The sequence below is a fragment of the Diabrotica undecimpunctata genome, chromosome 3 (assembly GCF_040954645.1).
Source record: "Diabrotica undecimpunctata isolate CICGRU chromosome 3, icDiaUnde3, whole genome shotgun sequence".
Taxonomy (NCBI): domain Eukaryota; kingdom Metazoa; phylum Arthropoda; class Insecta; order Coleoptera; family Chrysomelidae; genus Diabrotica; species Diabrotica undecimpunctata.
Window position 1 is genome coordinate 32,469,548 of NC_092805.1, and position 19,718 is coordinate 32,489,265.

Genomic DNA, 19,718 nt, shown 5'->3' on the forward strand with positions numbered 1-19,718 from the left:
CAGTTAACTAGGATGAAGTAACATAGAAAGTGTGATTATGTGATTTGTTCCCATATTTTTTTTACCATTTGTTTATCTCAAAGTCGTAGTACCTTAGGAATCTGGATGTTAGCAGTGCGAGTTTCTGGATTCCAGGCTTTTTCTTTCTAAGTCTGGAATATCTTGATGTATTGTCAGACAAGTTTATTACAAATATTTTTCTATTATCTTAGTAGCACACTCTCATTGCGGACATCATCATCCAGCCTCAAAAGTCTACTGCTGAACATAGGCCTCATCCTCGTGTTTACAACGCCGTCATCTTGCGGGCACTCTCATCTAGTTTTTATTTTGTCTTAAATCGTCAGCCCATCGTGTAGGTGGTCGACTGACGCTTCTATTATCTTCCCTTGGTCTTCATTTCAATAACCTCTTTGTCCATTGCTCATCTGTCATTCTAGCTATGTGTCCTGCCCATCCCAATTTTAGTCTGACTATCCTTTCGATGACGTCAGCCACCTTGGGTCTTCTGACCTCCTTGTTTTTTATTTTGTATCGCAGAGTTATTCCTAACATGGATCGCTCCATTCTTCTCTGTGTGACTCTCAGTTTGGCAGCCAAGGCTTTTGTTAAAGTAAGAGTTTCTGCTCCGTATGTCAACACTTGGAGGATGCATTGATCAAATACTTTTCGCCTCAGGCATGTGGGCAGCTCACTTTTAAAAGTTTCTCTCAGTTTTTCATTTGCTGCCCACCCAAGACCTATTCTTCTCTTCAGTTCATGGGTCTGATTATCCCTATCAATCATAATTTCATATATTAGGTATTTATATGTATCTACGAGTTCTACTTCTTGTCCACCATTACTAATATTCTGATTGGGTACCAAATTTGACAATATTTTTGTTTTTGAGATGTTTATATTTAAACTTCTGTAGCCACAACGAGTTCCTGTACTATCTTGTTTGCCATTCCTAAGTCAGCTATTATGACTATATCATCGCGAAACGTAAGTTGTTTAGATATTGTCCATCTATTTTTATTACCTTTGTCAGCCAATCCAAATTCTTAATTTCATATTCCAGCACAGTATTAAAAAGTTAAGGTGACATTGGGTCTCCTTGTCTAACCCCCCGCTTTATTTTTATGCGATTACTATGAGTATGTAATTTGACACTGGTTGTTGCCTGTAGGTATATATTGTATAATAATTTTGTATACCTACAGTCTAGCCTGCATTCTTTAAGCGTTTGTAGTATTTTACTGAGCTCAACTGTGTCAAAAGCTTTGTGAAAATCGACAAATATTAGCACTAGAGGTTTATTGTATTCTACTACTTTATCTATTAGAGTTTTTATGCTTTGTAGATAGTCATTAGTTCCGTAACTTTTTCGGAATCCTGCCTGTTCTCTTGGTTGATAAGTCTTTAATTTTCTTTGCACTCTATTAACTATTATTTGCGTAAACAACTATTTGCTGCCGTTTCAAACTCTTCCAAGCTAAAGGTCTGCGGGGGACTATTAATGCCTTGTATTTTCAATTTAAGAAGTTTAAGATCTTTAATAGTATTTACTTTATGCGATGGGGCTCGGGATACGTCTACTGTTATGGCAGCTATCGGTTCATGAGTAACTTCTGAAGTTAACTAAGCTAACAAAAGAAGCTAACTGAGCTTCTTTTGTTATTTATTAATTTCATACCATTACCAAGTTTCCCCAGCAGAACTCATCATCTATTTCCGAGTTTTCTTATTCTCGGAACTCGCTATGAAATAGTTCTGCATCACTGTTCCTCTCTGGTGTTCTTCTTTTCTTATAGCCTCTTGGAATGGCTCTTTTGAAACCAAGCTGAGTAGTCAATTTAAAATTAGTCTTGTCTTTTAATTTAAAATTTGCCTACACTCTCTACTTACAATAATTTCTGGATTATTAAATAACCAACCAAATGGTTACCATTAACTTTTTTAATTTATCACAATCCTAGTTCTGCATCTATTCATTAATGGCTTATTACTAAGACTAGACAAGAAGGTATCAGAATAGAAGAAGAAATAATCAATGATATAAGGTAACGACAAAAGTCATTCTAGAGATCTTAATTGTCAATAAAAAAAAAGAAGAACAGATCAATATTTGAAAATTCCATTACCTATTTTTATTTATTTATTTATTTATTTATTGACGGGCTAAACTCTTTTTAAATTTTTGTACAATATGTATAAAATACAGTAAGATACATAAGCTAGCTACAACAGTTTTTTAACATGTTTTTTAAATGATTCACTTTTGCATTCACTTAGCGTGCCAGTTCCTATTCCATCCCAACATTATCAATTCGAATTAAAAATGAAGATCTACTAACAGAGAAACCAAAAATTATAATGAGATGGAAAGAATACATTGAGGAAAACCTAAATGCAGCCAATGGAAATTGGAAAATTGAAAAACTCCAGAATTACAGACCAATTACATTGCTAAATGTAATATAAAAAATCCTTTCTGGCTTTATCTACTATCTATTGTCAGAATACTCCGAAAATATAATTGGTGATTTTAAAAATGGATTTAGACCAAATAGAACCACTACAGACAACATATTCATACTTAGAACAATGCAAGAGAAAGCCTATGAATACGACATATAACTATATAATCTGTATATAGACTTTAAACAAGCTTTTGATGGTGTGAAAAGAGACAAAATGCTGGAAGACCTCCGAAATATAGGTATACTAAAAAAATATATCAGCCTCGCCATTAGCCACCAATTAGAGTAGGTGAGATAGGGAGACGCACTTTCAACCATGCTGTTCAACCTAGTTCTTGAAGCAGTCATCAAAAAACCAATGTAACCGGTCATATAAACACCAAAACAGTACAAATAACTGCATGTGCAGACGATGTCGCCATTATTAGAAGAAGCAAGACACGACTAATGGTAGGGTTCAAGGAAATTGATCCTGAAGCACAAGAAAGTGGGCTTAAAATAAACGAAACAAAACTAAGTACATGACCATCAAAAGAACACTTGAGAATGAAAATTATATAGCAATAGACAACTATACTATTGAACGTGGGGATGCCTTCACATATCTGGGCACAGAAATCAATCAGAAGAATTCCGTAAGTAGCGAAATTATTGCATTTTTTCCAGTGGAAATCGTACATGCTATGCTAGTAAAATATTGATGACATCGAAATTATTAGACAAAAGAACCAAAATGACTATCTACAGAACTTTGATTTCACCTGTAGTAACCTATGGTTGTGAAAACTGGCTAATGACGAAAAAAGAGGAAGCCCAACTTAGGAAATTCGAGAGAAAGATACTGAGAAAAGTATATGGCCCGGTGCAAGAGGAAGACGGCACATGGGGAATCAGGAGAAACGACGAGGTTTATGAACTGAATGAAGGGTATGACATTGTAAGATTTGTGAAAAGTCAAAGACTGTCATGGGTGGGACATGTTCAGCGACAAGAAGACATGAAAACGACAAAGAAGATGTTACAGTGGAAACTGGTAGGAAAGCGGAAAAAAGGAAGGCCCAGGACGAGATGGTTGGATGACGTAGAAGAAGCCCACGTCATCTAACCAAGAAGACTGAAAACCATGAATATAGGACAATGGAGGAGAAGGGCCCAAGAGAGATCTGAATGGAAAGACATAGCCAGACAGGCGAAGACCCATCCAGGGTTATGATGCCAAAAGCAGAAGAAGAATTAAAAACGAAGATAAAGTTGCAGAAAAAGAGATTATGAAAGAAGACGAGCCGAACATATCCTCCACATCCTATGACCCTGATTTTAAGAACAAATATGATAAACCGTACCGATTGAGTCAAGCGGAACTGACCGACCTCATTCAAGATCTTGACTTGTCGCAGGTTTCTAGTAATGAAAACATCTCCAACGTGGTGTCATGCTATCGCATTGCAGACAACGGCAATATGATATTAACGACAGTCTTAACATTTTTAAGAAACAAGATAATTTGTGATTTGTTTATGACAAGTTAATGATTTGATGAATCGTCTACATTTGAACAATGATCAAATTGAGTAGAGGCTATTAATAGACTTTTTTAAACTTTAGAGTTTAAATGCTTTATTACTTTAGAATTGCAACTATCTCTCTTCCATTTTTGTTAGTTATGCAACCCACATGAAAGAGACTGTATAGGAATCACCCCTCGAATCAATTAAATATGAGACCATACGTACAAAATCTGTGGTGATCTGAAAGTCACTAGGAAGGCAATTAGGTTACACAAAACACTGATGTTTTTGTGTATGTGAGATACCAGTGGTAGGAAATCACATTATATAAATGCATACTGGCCTGCAAGAAACCTTAATTCTTACGAAGTAATGTTGTTGCTGTGCGTCTCGTGAACTCTCTTACAAGAAACAAGCTAAAACATGGCAATCAGACGGAGCCAATGATTTTCTTCAATCCTAGTAACCTGTCAAACATTCGCTCAATAATTTAGAATTTTTGGAACATTGCATTTACCAAAGACAAAAAAAGTTTGTGTTTATCTCTCAACGTTAAGAGGTAACATATCATACCTGTTGTATATCATAAAATGTAGAGCTAATAAAAATAATGTCCTTATTATCAGCAAGCAATTGAACACCTACTAATTCTCCCTTCTCGAAACTCCCTTCTATTAAAAAATAAATAGAATTGATTTCTAAAACAGTTATAGACGCCAGAATAGTATGCATTTTCATCTTGCTTTATCGTTTACCATGACTTGTCCGATGCTATTAATGTAGTTACTTCTGATAAAAAAATCATATCTCTGGCGCTCTTATTTCAAAGCTAATCTGCCACATCCTTCTCGAGATAAATGTATCAAAGTTTCTGCTACAATAAAGAAATTAGCGATATATATTATATCATCCTAATAATTGTTGCAATTAAAATAAATTACAGAATAGTTTAGAAATTTTAAATACTTTAACCTGTTGAAAAAACGATTGATATAAGTACATTCTCGTGTAGTGAGTAATAAAGATAGCCAATGCGTGTTCTATTACATGTTTTTAAAGCGCAGAGGTCGATTCGCGATAAAATTATATAAAATCGTGGATTTTATAAATATTATGCATCAGTTGAAGCAATAATTTATATTTTGATTTCCTTATTTTTTCAATGGCTTGAATAATTTCATAGACTTTGCTTCACATCTACTTACCGATATCGCTAAGGTCATCTAGTAAAGTATTTGAAAACAAATTTATTGACTACTGTTGCAAAAACTAATATTCCTTTTTTTATATAATTTTTATTGAGATGTTATTATCATTAATAATACTGATTCAAATTTTGTAATTATGACGAACTTAAGTTTGGAGATCATTTAGGTCCTACACAAAATATCCCAAGAAATGTAATTTGCTGGTGGATTATTGGAACATAATAGGTAAACACAATTGAAGGTTAAAATAACTTTATTTAACTTATTTTAACCTTCAATTGTAGCTTATTCCCAATAAAATAGTATTTACTTTAAAATGCCACAAGAAAATAGCTTCAAAACAAATATTTTATTTAAAAAAATTACAAAAAAGTAAAAACTTCTGTTTTATGATGCTATATTTATAATATACAATCATAACACCGGAAGTTATTACTTCTTTGTAAGTTTTTTTTTAAACTATGGTATACAGCCACCTACTGGGATTGCACCTTTTACTTAATATTTTATTTATCAAATAATATATTTATTGCAAATAAACATGATACGCCAAGAAAAGTTAAAAACAAAATAATATTGAGTTTTTAGATAAAACTACAAAAATTATTGAAAATTTTCTATAGCGTATTTCAGACATGCGAAGTGTACGAAGGATACGACCATGCAAATTAAACGAGAATTTTCTTGACAACGTTGCCGCTTTTCACGACATCAACCGTACGAACAACAAACAATCAGAGATTCTCAACAATTTCGTCACAAAATTAGATTTTTAGGATATATTAGAAGTAATTACATGGATAGTAAACAATTTCTTTTTAGTGACTGCCATAATGAATATGAATATATTCATATTTTCAAAATAAGAAACGTGCTATGTACAAGGGATTTAAAGTTGGAACTAAGAGTTAGATTGGTGAGGTGCTATGTTTTTTCGACTTTATTTTATGGAATGGAATCTTAGACCTTGACTGCGACATCAATGAAAAAACTGGAATCATTCGAACTGTGGGTGTAATGAAGAATTCTGAAAATATCGTGGACAGAACACGTCACAAACAAAGAGGTTCTATGAAGGATGAATAAAGAAATATAAATTTAAAATAAAATTAAAACAAGAAAATTGAAATATCCTTGCTCCAACTTATTATGCAGGGTAAGATCCAAAGAAAGAGAATCATAGGGAGGCTTAGAATGTTATGGCGCAACCTGAGAGAGTTTTACGGATGTCCATCAAATGAACTTTTCAGAGCAGCCGTCCCAAAAGTCCGAATAGCTATGATGATTACCGATCTCCGCCGCGGAGATGGCACTTAAAGAAGAAGATAATGAATAATTGAATTTTAATAGGTTCATAATTACTTACTAGAAATAAAAAACATATTTAATAACGTTTCCCATAATGATCCGATTGTGTTATAGAGTTGCAGTAACTTTGAAAATTGCGATTATTTCTATAGTGTCGGTTGAGTTATTTTTTACGAGTTTGGATAAATTTATTAATGGCGCACGTAATTGTTCCACGGAAACACGTGCTACATTTAAGTGTTTCAGACTAAGTGGTGTTTCTGAAAGGAGTATTTACAAAGTGCTCCAGGAATATGCATGATATGCTGGTCTCCAGCTACCGAAGAAAAAGCCTGAAATCGGTAAAATTTTATCATCTCGTGAAAATAAATACGATGAGACAGAAAAGAGAATATTCCACCAATTCTTTCGGGAAAATAGACCACCGACAGTCAACTCTGTTTGGGCTACAGTAAGCGCTCCGGAGCATTTGCCCAATTTTTCAAGAACACTATATCGTTTGTTGTGCGATATTGAGTTTACAATATCGTCTATTTAGATGAGTCATAGATAAACTTCGGCCACAGCCGAAGACAAAGATATCAAAAGAATGGGTAGACACGTCCATTAAATCGCATAGAGATGCATTTGTTCGTAGCCTGACTACAGGCTTAAAATCTCATTTAGCTCGTGGTCCTCGTTTTGTTCTCCTACATCAGGATGTGAAAATGGCTTTGTTAATGGAGCAGAACTGACTTTTCTGACAAAGAAAAACACCCAAGATTTCCGTGACGAAATGGATGGTTCACTCTTTAAAAATTTGTTCAAACTAGATGGATAATGCTCCTTATCATAGCAGGAAATTGGAGCAAGTTTTCAACACTGCTTCCAATTAAAAAAAAAATAAAAACATGACTTCTATCGGAAGATAAATTTTTTAAAGAAAATTATTTAAAACAGAACTGTTGGAATTTGTCAACAGTTACAGTTATAGGGGAAATTCCGATCGATGTATAATTGAAGATATTGCACAAGAACACAATTTGAAAATTCTCTGGTTAAGATTTTTGCATCTTGAATTAATATTTTCAAAATGGCCTAACATAAAATAGTCTAAAGCTTTAACACTATAAATGTTTTTTATTAACATATTTTTTTTGTTCACCGTTTATGAGAAAATTGAAAAAAAAAATAATTATTCAGTACCATCAGAAAATTAATTGTTTGATGACAGCTGAGAAAAAGAAGCAAATGAAAGTATTAGACAGGTACTTGTAAAGGATTATCGCTGTTACTGCTGTTGAATACAAAAGGAGGGTTTATTTATGATAATTTGCAGAATGGGCGAAATATGGCAAACCCGCTTGCAATTTACAACCACACTGATTCTTACGTTTAAAACGCAGTATAGACATATACGAACTCTTTTTTGCAACAAATGAAACAAAACTTTTTGCAGTATTTTCTGAGTTTTGTAAATCTTAATTAAATATCTAGTTGGAGCTGGGATTTAATTGTTTCTGCTTATTATTCTGTTATTAAAACACTCAAAGATCTTGAATCGTTCCTCTGGATAGAAATAATATTCGTTAATACTTTTAATAACAGTTATACTTAATTTTCTCAAACGTATTTGTTAAAACAATAAGCCTAACCAAACTTTACATTGGCAATATTAAACTATAAAGGTCACGGCATTCAACATAGTGACTAGGCTACTATCGATTCGTAGAAATAAGAGATTGCATGGTTCTTAAATTACGATTTTTCTTTTAATACTCCATAATACAGTGAATTCAACGTTACTTTTGACAATTTTCTAAAATTTTCGCTAAAGAAGCACAATACAGAAAAAAAAACTAAAAAAAAATATTAAATTTCGTAAGTAAAGTCACGTCGCAATATTTAAAATATCTTGGAGAGTACTTTGTCCATGAAATAAGTAACGAAGGACCATCAACAGGTTGAATTATATAGCCTATTATTTTCTACAATACAGTCTAAGACCTTAACACAAAACAATGGGTAATAATTGTTTATAATGCTTTATAATTTCGTATTAATGCAATTCAAATCAATCTTTTTGTTATCTGTTTCTTATTTTCTACGCGTGTATGTAAATAGTAAAATATTCGTAGGTGCCATTAATAATAATAATGTGGAAACATCAAACTCGATCCTTAAGCTTCGTAAGAGCTCCTCTTAACAACTGGGTTTTTACCTGGACATTATGGGATCTTGTTAAAGGAGTTAGGACACGATTACTTAGTTTCTAGATTTCCTTTCGGTATATCGTCGTTTGATTCGGTGTGTCGAGTAATTTGATTAACCCAATCTGAGAGACTTGCACACCCCTTATAATGACGTTAGGATGTTACAATTCATTGCAGCGAGGTGTATTGATTCATGTTATCAGGAACCACTCCACCGTGCTCCAATGCCTTAGGCAATCCCTTTCCCCCCTATAGCACTCTGATGCGCGATGGGGGCTCACTATCAACCAAATCCTTTCGTGTAGAAGTCATGGGTACAAGAACCCCAACACGATATCCTAAACCGATCAATGCAGGCTAGCGTGAGGCGCTCTTTTCCTGCTTTCTCTAGTGACGTATCATCGAAATGAAATTGCTTGCTCGGGCCTCGAGTCTCCACTCCGATCTGCGCCCAGTTCGGCGACTCGATGCCCGAGGATGTGGGCACTTCATGCCCAGGTTTTGGGGTTTTGTTAATTTTTTTGGTTGGCGGTCGCTTTTTTTAGTATATTTTAACTTTTTTTGGTGGCGAAGCCGTTATTTATTTATTTATTATTATTATTTTTGAAGGTTGTCCTGAAAATAAACATCAAGTATTAAAATTTCCTGTGCTGCGTGCTAGTGCTTCTTCTGTTGGTAGAACTACGAATTATCTAAACTTTATGTGTTTGCCTAGACTTGCTCTTTTGGTCTTTTGAGCTTCCATCTAATCCAAACCCAATTCTGGCTTTTTCTGCCATTTTATCTATCACTTATTGCAGTTCTCCAAACAGAAAGTGTCCAGCGACGTATCTGGATACATTTGCCGCTTCCTTGAGGATGTTATTATGGGCTGCTTGTATTTTCTTTTTATTTGAATTGCTTATGTATTACCACGCGGGAGATACATATGTGATTATTGGAAGAATGATGCTATTTATCAGTCTCACTTTCGACTTTATGCGCAGTTTGCTTTTTCTACCTGCGAGTTCTTCTATTGCTGCTATGGCTGTTGCTGTTTTCTGTATGGTTTTGTCCACGTTTTGCGTGAATGTTCAGCCTTGGTCCATAATGACTGAAAGAAGGTATTTCGCTTCTCTTTTCCAATCGATGGGATTATATTGCCCTAACAGCTGTTCCTCTAGGGTATCTCTTTTCTTTTTGAATATATTGCTTGTGTTCTCTGAATTTATTGCTATTTTAGGACTCTTACTTTTATGTCTTGTGGATTGTTTATCACTGAAACGTTGTTAATCCCATTACTCACAAGTCTTTTGAATTTGTCCAGTTTGTTTTCTTTTTTTTTGTGGTTTGGTGTTTTCTTCCCTATTTCTTATTATGCTCCTGTTTCTATTAGTATTGGGTTGTGTTCTTGTAACCCTTCGTTTAATGTTCTGATCTCGGTCTGTTGTCCTAGATTTTTAAATACTACTATGTCTAGATGGGTGCGTTGAGCATTTCCTGGGAAATGTGTCGGTTTGATGGGCCCTATTACCATTGTCGCTTTGTGACCATTGTGTCTTCATTGTTTACTAGATAGTTGTTCAGTAATCTGGCGTTTCTATTCATAGCTCTATAGTTCCAGTTTGGGGATCTCGCATTTAGGTCCCCTATTATTAAGAACGACTCTTCTGTATTCAGGAACGCGTTCAGGTCGTCGTCTATTATAGGATCTCATGGCCTTACGTATGCAGACGTGTTTCTGATTTCTTCTTGCCTCATTTGTACTTTAATTGTGGTTGCTTCTATAGTGTTTAGTTGTGGTGTTAGTATTCTGGTGTGTGGAATTTGTCTTGAATTTGCTCTATGATTGTTCCTGTAGATGTCGTAGCCAGGAAACTTTATATTTATGTTGTTCGTCAATTTGGTTTCCTGTATTGCTACGACGCGACGTCCATTTCGTGTCTGTTAATTAATTCATCCAAAACGTTTTCATTTGTTCTTATACCACCTAGATTTCAGGAGCCTATTTTCAAGTGTTTCGTTACGCAGTAAACTGTGTGAATAATAGACGTTTGTTAGCTAACGTGAATGTAGATCAAAAATTATTATGAACAGTTTCTGAATCACATGCCGGAGCTCTGAATATGTATTTTCGGTTTTATTCTGAGCTGCATTGTCAACCAGCTTGGCTAACAACCAGATCGTTACAAGGAGACGTATAGTTGATGATTTTGGTACTTAGTACTTGGTGCTTAGACAATTTTGGTTTTGAGGATTTTACGTAAATTTTAAGAGAATTTTTTAAGACATTTATCTCAAAAAATTAAGTTTAAACCCTCTTAAAAGTATATTGATCTCCATGAAGAGTATTTTGAAGACCATCAAATCGATTTGTTGTTATACATATTCATTTTTACTTGTTTGTTACCAAACCTAAGTAGCAAACACTTTAATCCCTTTTAGATGAAATACCGTGATAAGATTGTATTGAAGTAGATTATCCTAATCCCTTTTATTGTTAAAGAAATGCAAATATCGTTTATCGATGGAAATAAATGAAAAAAACTTTGGTAAATATTATGTTTAAAAAAATTAGGTTGTTAAGGTTTCATTTAAGTTTGTATATTCCGCGTCGGATCGCGAAAAACTGAACATATAATACTCAATATGGTATTTGTTTATGTAAAACGTATTAAAATCGCCGGTTAATTAATGGAAGTAATAAATAATTGAATATACTATATCTGTAATTGAAAATAAGAAAACAATGGGCTTAAGTCATAAATGTTATCTTGTACAATGAAAGCCACTTATCATTCGTTGAAATGTGAATTAATTGTAGCTAGGGCAGCATCTCAACTCGATGGCTAACATCGCGACGCTAACGGCGGGAAGGAATGGGTGCGAATGGTACCATTGATTGCGATCATCAGTCACTGTAGATGCGTAGATGTTACTATTCCGACTTCTGTTTATCTACTGACCTTGTATGTATAGGGGTAAAACCCGTACTTCGAGATAGTCGTTCAAGGGTGGTCTGGAACCATTTCCGAGCGTGTGTTTCAGGGATCTTCTCTTCTTCTCGTATCCTGCTCGATTATCGTGTGTTGGCTATCAAATTGGCTATACTAATTTTGTTGACGGCAGCTCGGAAAAGGGATGCAGAGGATCACTTAAACCATTCTCTCATAATTTTAAGCCATGACATTCGTCTTAAACCTGGCCCTTTCCTGCCATCGATCTTGCCTTGTTTTATTAAATGAGGTATATTATATCTCAAGAAGAGAAATGAAGAGAAATGATAGAGGCATACAACCAAATAGAACGAGCTGCACAAAATAGTGGTCTTAAAATCAATCAGACCAAAACAAAATATATGCAGGTAAGAAGAAACGCAGAAATAAGGCAGCCACAAAATATAACAATAGGAGAATACAAAGGGAGAAATGGAGTTCCTGAGGAGAAGCTGTAGACTTACAAAAAGAGACAGAATTGAAAACGCAGAGATTAAGCGGAGAATGGGAGTGCAATCAGACATAATCGACTATATAGAGGAGAAGAGACTATCCTGGTACGGCCACGTCAGAAGAGCGGACAGAGGACGCTGGATAAACAAAATCACAGAATGGAGCCCGATTGGAAGAAGAAAGAGAGGAAGACCCCGAAGGTCATTCAGAGATGAAATCGACGAGGCTATGGAGAAAAGAACCCTGCGAGATGGAGACTGGGATGACAGGGAAAATTGGAGAAAACGGTTGAGTGAAGGAAGACAGTGAAAACTGTGGAAATCCTTAGTAGTAGTAGTAGAGAATACAACATAGAGGAGGTAAAAAACTTTATATACTTGGGATCCCTAGTCACGTCTGATAATAACGTTACGGAGGAAGTGAAGAGGCGAATATTTATTGCAAATAAATGTTACCATGGCTTAATTAGACACCTAAGATCAGATAACGTCGCAAGAAAGACAAAATGCCAAATATATAAAACCCTAATAAGACCGGTACTCACATATGGCTCAGAAACCTGGACACTTACTAAAAGAGAGGAAACGTTGTTAGCCACCTTCGAAAGAAAAATCTTGCGACACATATACAAGGGCACAAAAGAAAACGGAATATGGCGAAGACGATACAACTCTGAACTATACAAAATATACCAGGATCCGGATATTATAACATTCATCAAAATAGGACGGCTGCGTTGGATAGGACATGTAGAAAGAATGGAAGAAGGCGAAATACCAAACAAAATATTCAAACAGATGCCAGTAGGAAAAAGAACAAGAGGAAGACCGAAACTGAGATACTTAGAACAAATAGAAAATGATATAACAACCTTAAAAATAAAAAACTGGAGAAAAAAAGCACGAAACAGATCGGAATGGAGAAGAATCCTAGAACAGGCCAAGACCCAAAAAGGGTTGTCGAGCCAGTGATGATGATGATATTATATCTCTCTGGGTGACGCATAGCATGACCAAAATACTTCAGTTTGCGATTTTTGACTGTTCTGAGTTCTGACCACTTCCGTAACTTTTTCCATTCGCTGCAAAACAACCTCGTTAAGAAATCTCGGGCCTCGCGTATTTCGAATAAATGGGCGTACCATAAACTAAAGCTTTTGTATTGCGTAAGAAGAGCTCTTTTGAAAGGCAGTAATTTAGATAAATTTTCAAAAAATTTAAGATTTTAAGAGTTTTGTGCCTCCAAAAGGCATTAAGGACAAATATATTTTTTTTTAACTTGAAAACATGTGACAACGCCAATTTTACACAAAAGAATTTAAAATTAAAGGTAGATTTAAAATAGTTCTCACATATAACAATTAATTAAATCTGATCGTATTATGTTAAAAATGAATATTAAATATACAATATTAAATAGGGAAAAGAATATTAAAAATATAATAGTTAAGTAAATACTAAATACTTTCGCAAACAGTATGAATTTTATTTTTTTTTCAAAAATGACATTCATATTCCTAGATCCCCGAACTGGTAGCCCCTTTTTTTATCAATAAGAATTATTGGACAAGTTCGAATGTAATTATAAATTTCGAATTGTTTCTAATTCCCTGTGTCCATTCCTCTTGATCGACGATGCTAAAATAAAATGTTGAAGTTGTGTAGTAAAATATATTTATAATCTCACTAAAATGCTACGTTTCATCAAATAAGTGTATTGTCCTCTGCATAGAACAAAAACTTTTTACTTTTGAAAGCAGGCAAATATAATTTGAACCGAAGAAATGACGCACGCATTTCCTCAATACATATTAGGTAATCTATAGTTTGCAGGAAGTTGAAAAAACTGTAATTAAGCTACTAATCGATATGTTTCACAATTATATACGGTGAAACTATACAAATTCAGGAAACTAAGATTAATCTGAGATTACAAATTAATGGACTAATCTGTGATTGAACAATTATTTTGGATTGTAAGTACTTGTAATTGTCTTTTCACTTACTAATTGTATTGACTCAATTGGTAACTCATCTACTTTAGTCAGTTCGAATACATTCACAATTTATTTGCTTTTCGCTATTACATTTTTGCTTTTCTTTTACCTATATTATTTCATTTCTTTTGTATTTAATGTACTATCTAAATAAATAATTTAAAAAGAAACTTAAAAAGGGTCTTAAAACAAAACTTTTTTTTACAGGTTGACGAAATACAACCACACCAAACAATGTCGTACTAAATAATCCCGTCCCGGCGTCGATCTTAGTTTCGGTTTTCGTAAGAGCTCATTATCAATATGGCGTTGTTAGAGGCTAGGCCCTTCAGACCTTTTAAGTCAAGTGAAGAGTACCTCTATGCTATGAAAGAAGACTTGGCGGAATGGCTGCAGACCATGTATCCTCATTTGAATATCGCTGTGGAAAATTTTATGGAAAAGTTGGAAACAGGGGTTGCTCTATGCGAGGTGAGTACCAGGTTTATATTACATTATAATTTGATATATAGAAGTTGAAATAATAAAAGTAATATTGTTCTAAAACTATTTTTATTGGGAATAAGACTTTAAAGGGACTTTAAAGTAAGTTTCTTTTGAGATTTCGACCTCCTCTACGGAAATCGTTTTGAAAATTAGCTAATTCCGAAAGGGAAATGAAAACGTCAAAATAAACTTATTTTAAAATAAAATTGTGGCATATTCCCAGTAAAAATAGTAAACTGATAAAAGTAATGTACAGTTTTAAAAATATTTATATAAAAAATATTTTTTGTGAATAGGACTAACGTGTGATGTTACCCAGTAATTTAGTACAATAACGTCATATTTTTTCTACATTCAATAGTTTTAGGGGTTGTCCAATATCAAATCTTCATAATTCATATCCGAAATTGGACAGTATAATTTTATCACCCAGTAGACCGAATGAATCTATTTGTTATTAAATACACACACGTAGTTAATTAGGTTACATACACATTTGGTCAATTATAAATAATAGTTTGGACATCAGTCAAAAGTACTGACAAAGTTAAACAATTTACATAAATTAAATACACATATCACGCTAGGTACGCGAAAAATATTGACCCAAATAGAATTTATATAAAACTAATATCTCTTGACTAGAGAAGCATTCAATCAATATTCACTCAACGAACATATAGTCTTCAACGATCAACTGCATCAGTCTCTACTCAAAGTAATCCCGGGTCTACACCCATAGTGTACGTCTCAACAATAAACTCTGCTACTATTATTTGGTGTTTCCATTACAACAGAACGAACATCTTCACTGAGCCAACGAAGGGAATTTGTTCATGGTCCTATCGAGAAACAGAATACTTCAAGGAAGTTTGAGAGAGCCTATACAGTCCACGCCAGCAACACCCTCAGTAGCAGAGAGAGACCACTAGACCCGGGAGAACTAGAGCCGAGAGCCAGACTAGAGCCGAGAGCAGTACCAAAGCCGAGAGCCATACTAGAGCCGAGAGCAGTACCAAAGCCGAGAGCCAGACTAGAGCCGAGAGCAGTACCAAAGCCAAGAGCCATACTAGAGCCGAGAGCGGTACTAGAGCCGAGAGCAGTACCAGAGCCGAGAGCAGTACCAAAGCCGAGAGCCATACTAGAGCCGAGAGCGGTACTAGAGCCGAGAGCGGTACCAAAGCCGAGAGCCATACTAGAGCCGAGAGCGGTACCAAAGCCGAGAGCCATACTAGAGCCGAGAGCGGTACCAAAGCCGAGAGCCATACTAGAGCCGAGAGCAGTACCAAAGCCGAGAGCCATACTAGAGCCGAGAGCGGTACCAAAGCCGAGAGCCATACTAGAGCCGAGAGCGGTACCAGAGCCGAGAGCAGTACCAAAGCCGAGAGCCATATTAGAGCCGAGAGCGGTACCAAAGCCGAGAGCCATACTAGAGCCGAGAGCGGTACCAGAGCCGAGAGCAGTACCAAAGCCGAGAGCCATATTAGAGCCGAGAGCAGTACCAAAGCCGAGAGCCATACTAGAGCCGCAGAGCAGCCAAAGGACAGGACCGATTGCAGAACCCACCAGAAGCGAGGGATCCTCAACGTCTAAGAACACAAAAAACCGTAAGTTTTTGAATAATTACAAAATCTTCCAACTTTTACAATCTTACAATTTAACAAGTTTTTTTTTTATTACAATTTAACAATTTAGAACAACAATCTCCACTCTATCAATCGTATAATAATGTACTTTAGAATGCATACCATTTAAATAATACAGAGAATTGATAAAACAAAAATAAACGTAATTCACAACTATAATTAACTAAACAGTAATTTTGTATGACAATTTGAAAAAAGAAACGTTCATACATATAGCTTGCTTTTAATTACAATTAAATATTTTATTTCGAAAAATTAAAATAATTACGTAGCAAATAATTTCATTTATTTTGATAACAATATATATATATATATATATATATATATATATATATATATATATATATATATATATGTATATATATATCATTATAAGAGTGTGTGGATTACATCTTGACCTACCTCAATGCAAAGAATAGCACAGCAGGCAAGGTCAAACTCATATTTCGCTAAATTGCGCATTCCGATAGAAAAGAAAGTGTTATAATACAGGTATACTTATTTAATACATAACGTACATTTAGTATTGTCTAATATATTTACCGCTGAATGTAAAATTTTTTTAAAATAATCATGGAGAGTCTATACGTTAAGCAAGCGGAAATAGGAACAGAAATAGTGAAACTCGTTTCAAATACAAAAAAGGATTCCCAATCTCGGAAAAATCAACAATACATCCGGGATAGACAGGAAAAATTAGAAGAATATTGGGCAAAATTTTTAAATAACCACGAAAAGCTGCTAGAAGGGGGTATAACGAAAGAAAAATATTTTGAAACAAAATACTATGATCAGGTATTTAAGACATACATTGAGGGGAAAACCCTGTTGGAAGAATATGGAAGGGTGCTGAAAAGAGGAAAAGCACCGAAAGTAAAGGAGATACAGATAAGAAAACAAAGAATCGAGGAATTATTACGGCCAGAAAATGAACAAGACTTGCAGGAGGATGAAGAATTGCAGTCAGAGTTAAGAGAATACATGGAAAAGGTGAATACACTAATGATTGAAGCAGCAGTAAATGAGGAACTGGACGCTACAGATATTGGAGAAGTAGAGAGAATAAATCATCTAAAGAGGAAAGTCAGGGAAGTTTTAAAGAAAATAAGGCCAGGAATGCAACAGCCAGAAAGCACACAGAGGAGGGACGGTGTGACATTGCCGCAGGTAAAAATCCCTGTGTATGAAGGCAGATATGAAACGTGGAGAACTTTCCACGATCTGTTTACTAAAGTAATACATGAAAACGACCAGTTATCAAACGCAGAAAAAATGCAGTACCTAAAAACTCAAGTAAGAGGGGAAGCCAACAGAATGATACAACACTTAAACATATCCGAGGCCAACTACGAAGTGGCCTGGAACATGCTAAAAGATAGGTATGAGAACCCAAGGATGATATTGTTTAAATTAATAGACAGGATGCTACTAGCGCAGGAAGTAAAGGAATCTTCTGCTAGAGCATTGAAATCACTACATGACACCTTCCACGAAAGTCTGGAAGCCATAGGAGGGTTAGGAACAGACACGGAAGCGTGGAGCCCATTGATAGCCCGAATTATCATAACGAAATGGGACAATGAAACTAGGAGGCTGTACGAAAACCACATTCCAGACAGTAGAGAGATACCGACGTACAAATCGACACAAACATTCTTACAGCGAAGATTTCAGACACTGGAACTGCTGGAGTCAGAAAAAAGACAAGAGAAGCAAGGAGGATCTCTTAGGAAACCAAGAACACATTGCGTGATATGCAACGGAGATCACGGAGTACCGAACTGCAGAGAATTTCAGGAACTCAATGTAAGAGACCGGAACAGGATGATAAAAGAAAAAGGATTGTGTACAAACTGCCTAGCACATAAAAAAGAAAAACAATGTTATTCACAATATAGGTGCAGACACTGTGGCGGAGACCACCACCATATGTTGCATTATGAAAAAGGAAACACAAGCAACAAAAGAAACTCCAATGAAACGAAACGAGAACAAACACAAGAAAGAAATGGAAGAGATTCAAACAATAGAAGAAACGGGTACCAAACTGATAGGTACAGAGGAGGAAATAATAATCCATACAACGCCAGAGAACAAAATAACGGAAGGCGAGAAAATACACAAGATACCAATGGGCCTAGGAATAGCAACGACCAGCAAAGAGGGCAGAATTCAGTAAACTGTGCAAGCCATAAGGAAGGTGAAGCATTACTAGCGACAGCTGTGGTACGCATAAGAGATGCGAAAGGAGATTCACACATAATGAGAGCACTAATCGACCAAGGGTCACAATGCGCATTTATAACGGAACAAGCTGCGACGACGCTAGGAACAACAAGGAAGCCCATACAGGCGACCATATCCGGGATAGGCTCGTCAGGAGAAAAAACAGCCAACTGGAGTATGAAACTTTTAATCGAAACTCATTACGAAAGTGACTTCGAGATGGAAATAGAAGCACTAGTACTACCGAAGATAACAAGGAATTTACCGGAAAAGGATATAATTCTACCGGACTATAACGAGAAAAATGCAATACTGGCAGATCCAAGATATTACAAGGTAGGGAAGATAGACTTACTACTAGGAGTAAAAGAATACAGTTACATATTGACAGAAGGGATGCACAGAATAAGTAATGGACTCCTGAGTCAAAACACCAAACTAGGATGGATAGTTTCGGGAATAGCACGAGAAAGGGAGAATATAAAAGCAGAAGTAAGCTGTATGATATCAAGACAAGAAATGGACGTACAAATAAAGAACTTCTGGGAATTAGAAGAAGTAAATCAGGATACAAGTTTCTCAGTGGAAGAACAAGAATGTGAAGAACTGTATCGACAGACTGTAAAAAGGAATGAAGAAGGGAGATACGAAGTAAAAATTCCGTTTAGGGAAGACGTCGCAAAGTTAGGAGAATCTAAACAGCAAGCATTCGCCAGATTGATGCAACTAGAAAGGAAGTTTGCAAAAGACAAACAGTTAGAAGCGAATTACAGACAATTCATGGAAGATTATGAAAACCAAGGTCATATGGTAATAGCAGAAAACCAGGGAGATGGGTACTACTTACCTCATCATCCAGTGAGAAAAGAGGACAGTACTACAACGAAAATAAGAGCCGTGTTTGATGCATCAAGCAAAAGCTCATCGGCAGTAAGCCTGAATGATATTATGCACACAGGGCCGAAATTACAACAAGACTTGACAAATATACTATTACGATGGAGATCCAATAAGGTAGCATACTCAGCGGATCTGGAAAAAATGTTTAGACAAATCAGAATGGCAGAAGAAGACCAAAAATATCAAAAAATTTTGTGGAGAAAGGACACAAAGGACTACATACAAGAGTATAACTTAACGACGGTGACATACGGCACGGCCGCAGCACCCTTTTTAGCGTTAAGAACAATACAACAATTACAAGAAGACGAAGGAGAGAGGTTCCCGTTGGCATCGAAAATTGTAAAAGAAAACA

General features: G+C 35.4%; 1 protein-coding gene across 1 annotated transcript in view; it reads left to right on the top strand.

The window, feature by feature from the left end:
• Nucleotides 1-19,718, top strand: part of pigs (GAS2-like protein pickled eggs) — a 316,569-nt gene that overhangs the window by 38,900 nt on the left and 257,951 nt on the right. Inside the window, exon 2 of the mRNA XM_072525649.1 lies at nucleotides 14,313-14,576. Within this exon, the coding sequence (XP_072381750.1) occupies nucleotides 14,409-14,576 (168 nt within the window). The 5' untranslated portion in view covers nucleotides 14,313-14,408. The remainder of the gene's footprint in view (nucleotides 1-14,312; nucleotides 14,577-19,718) is intronic.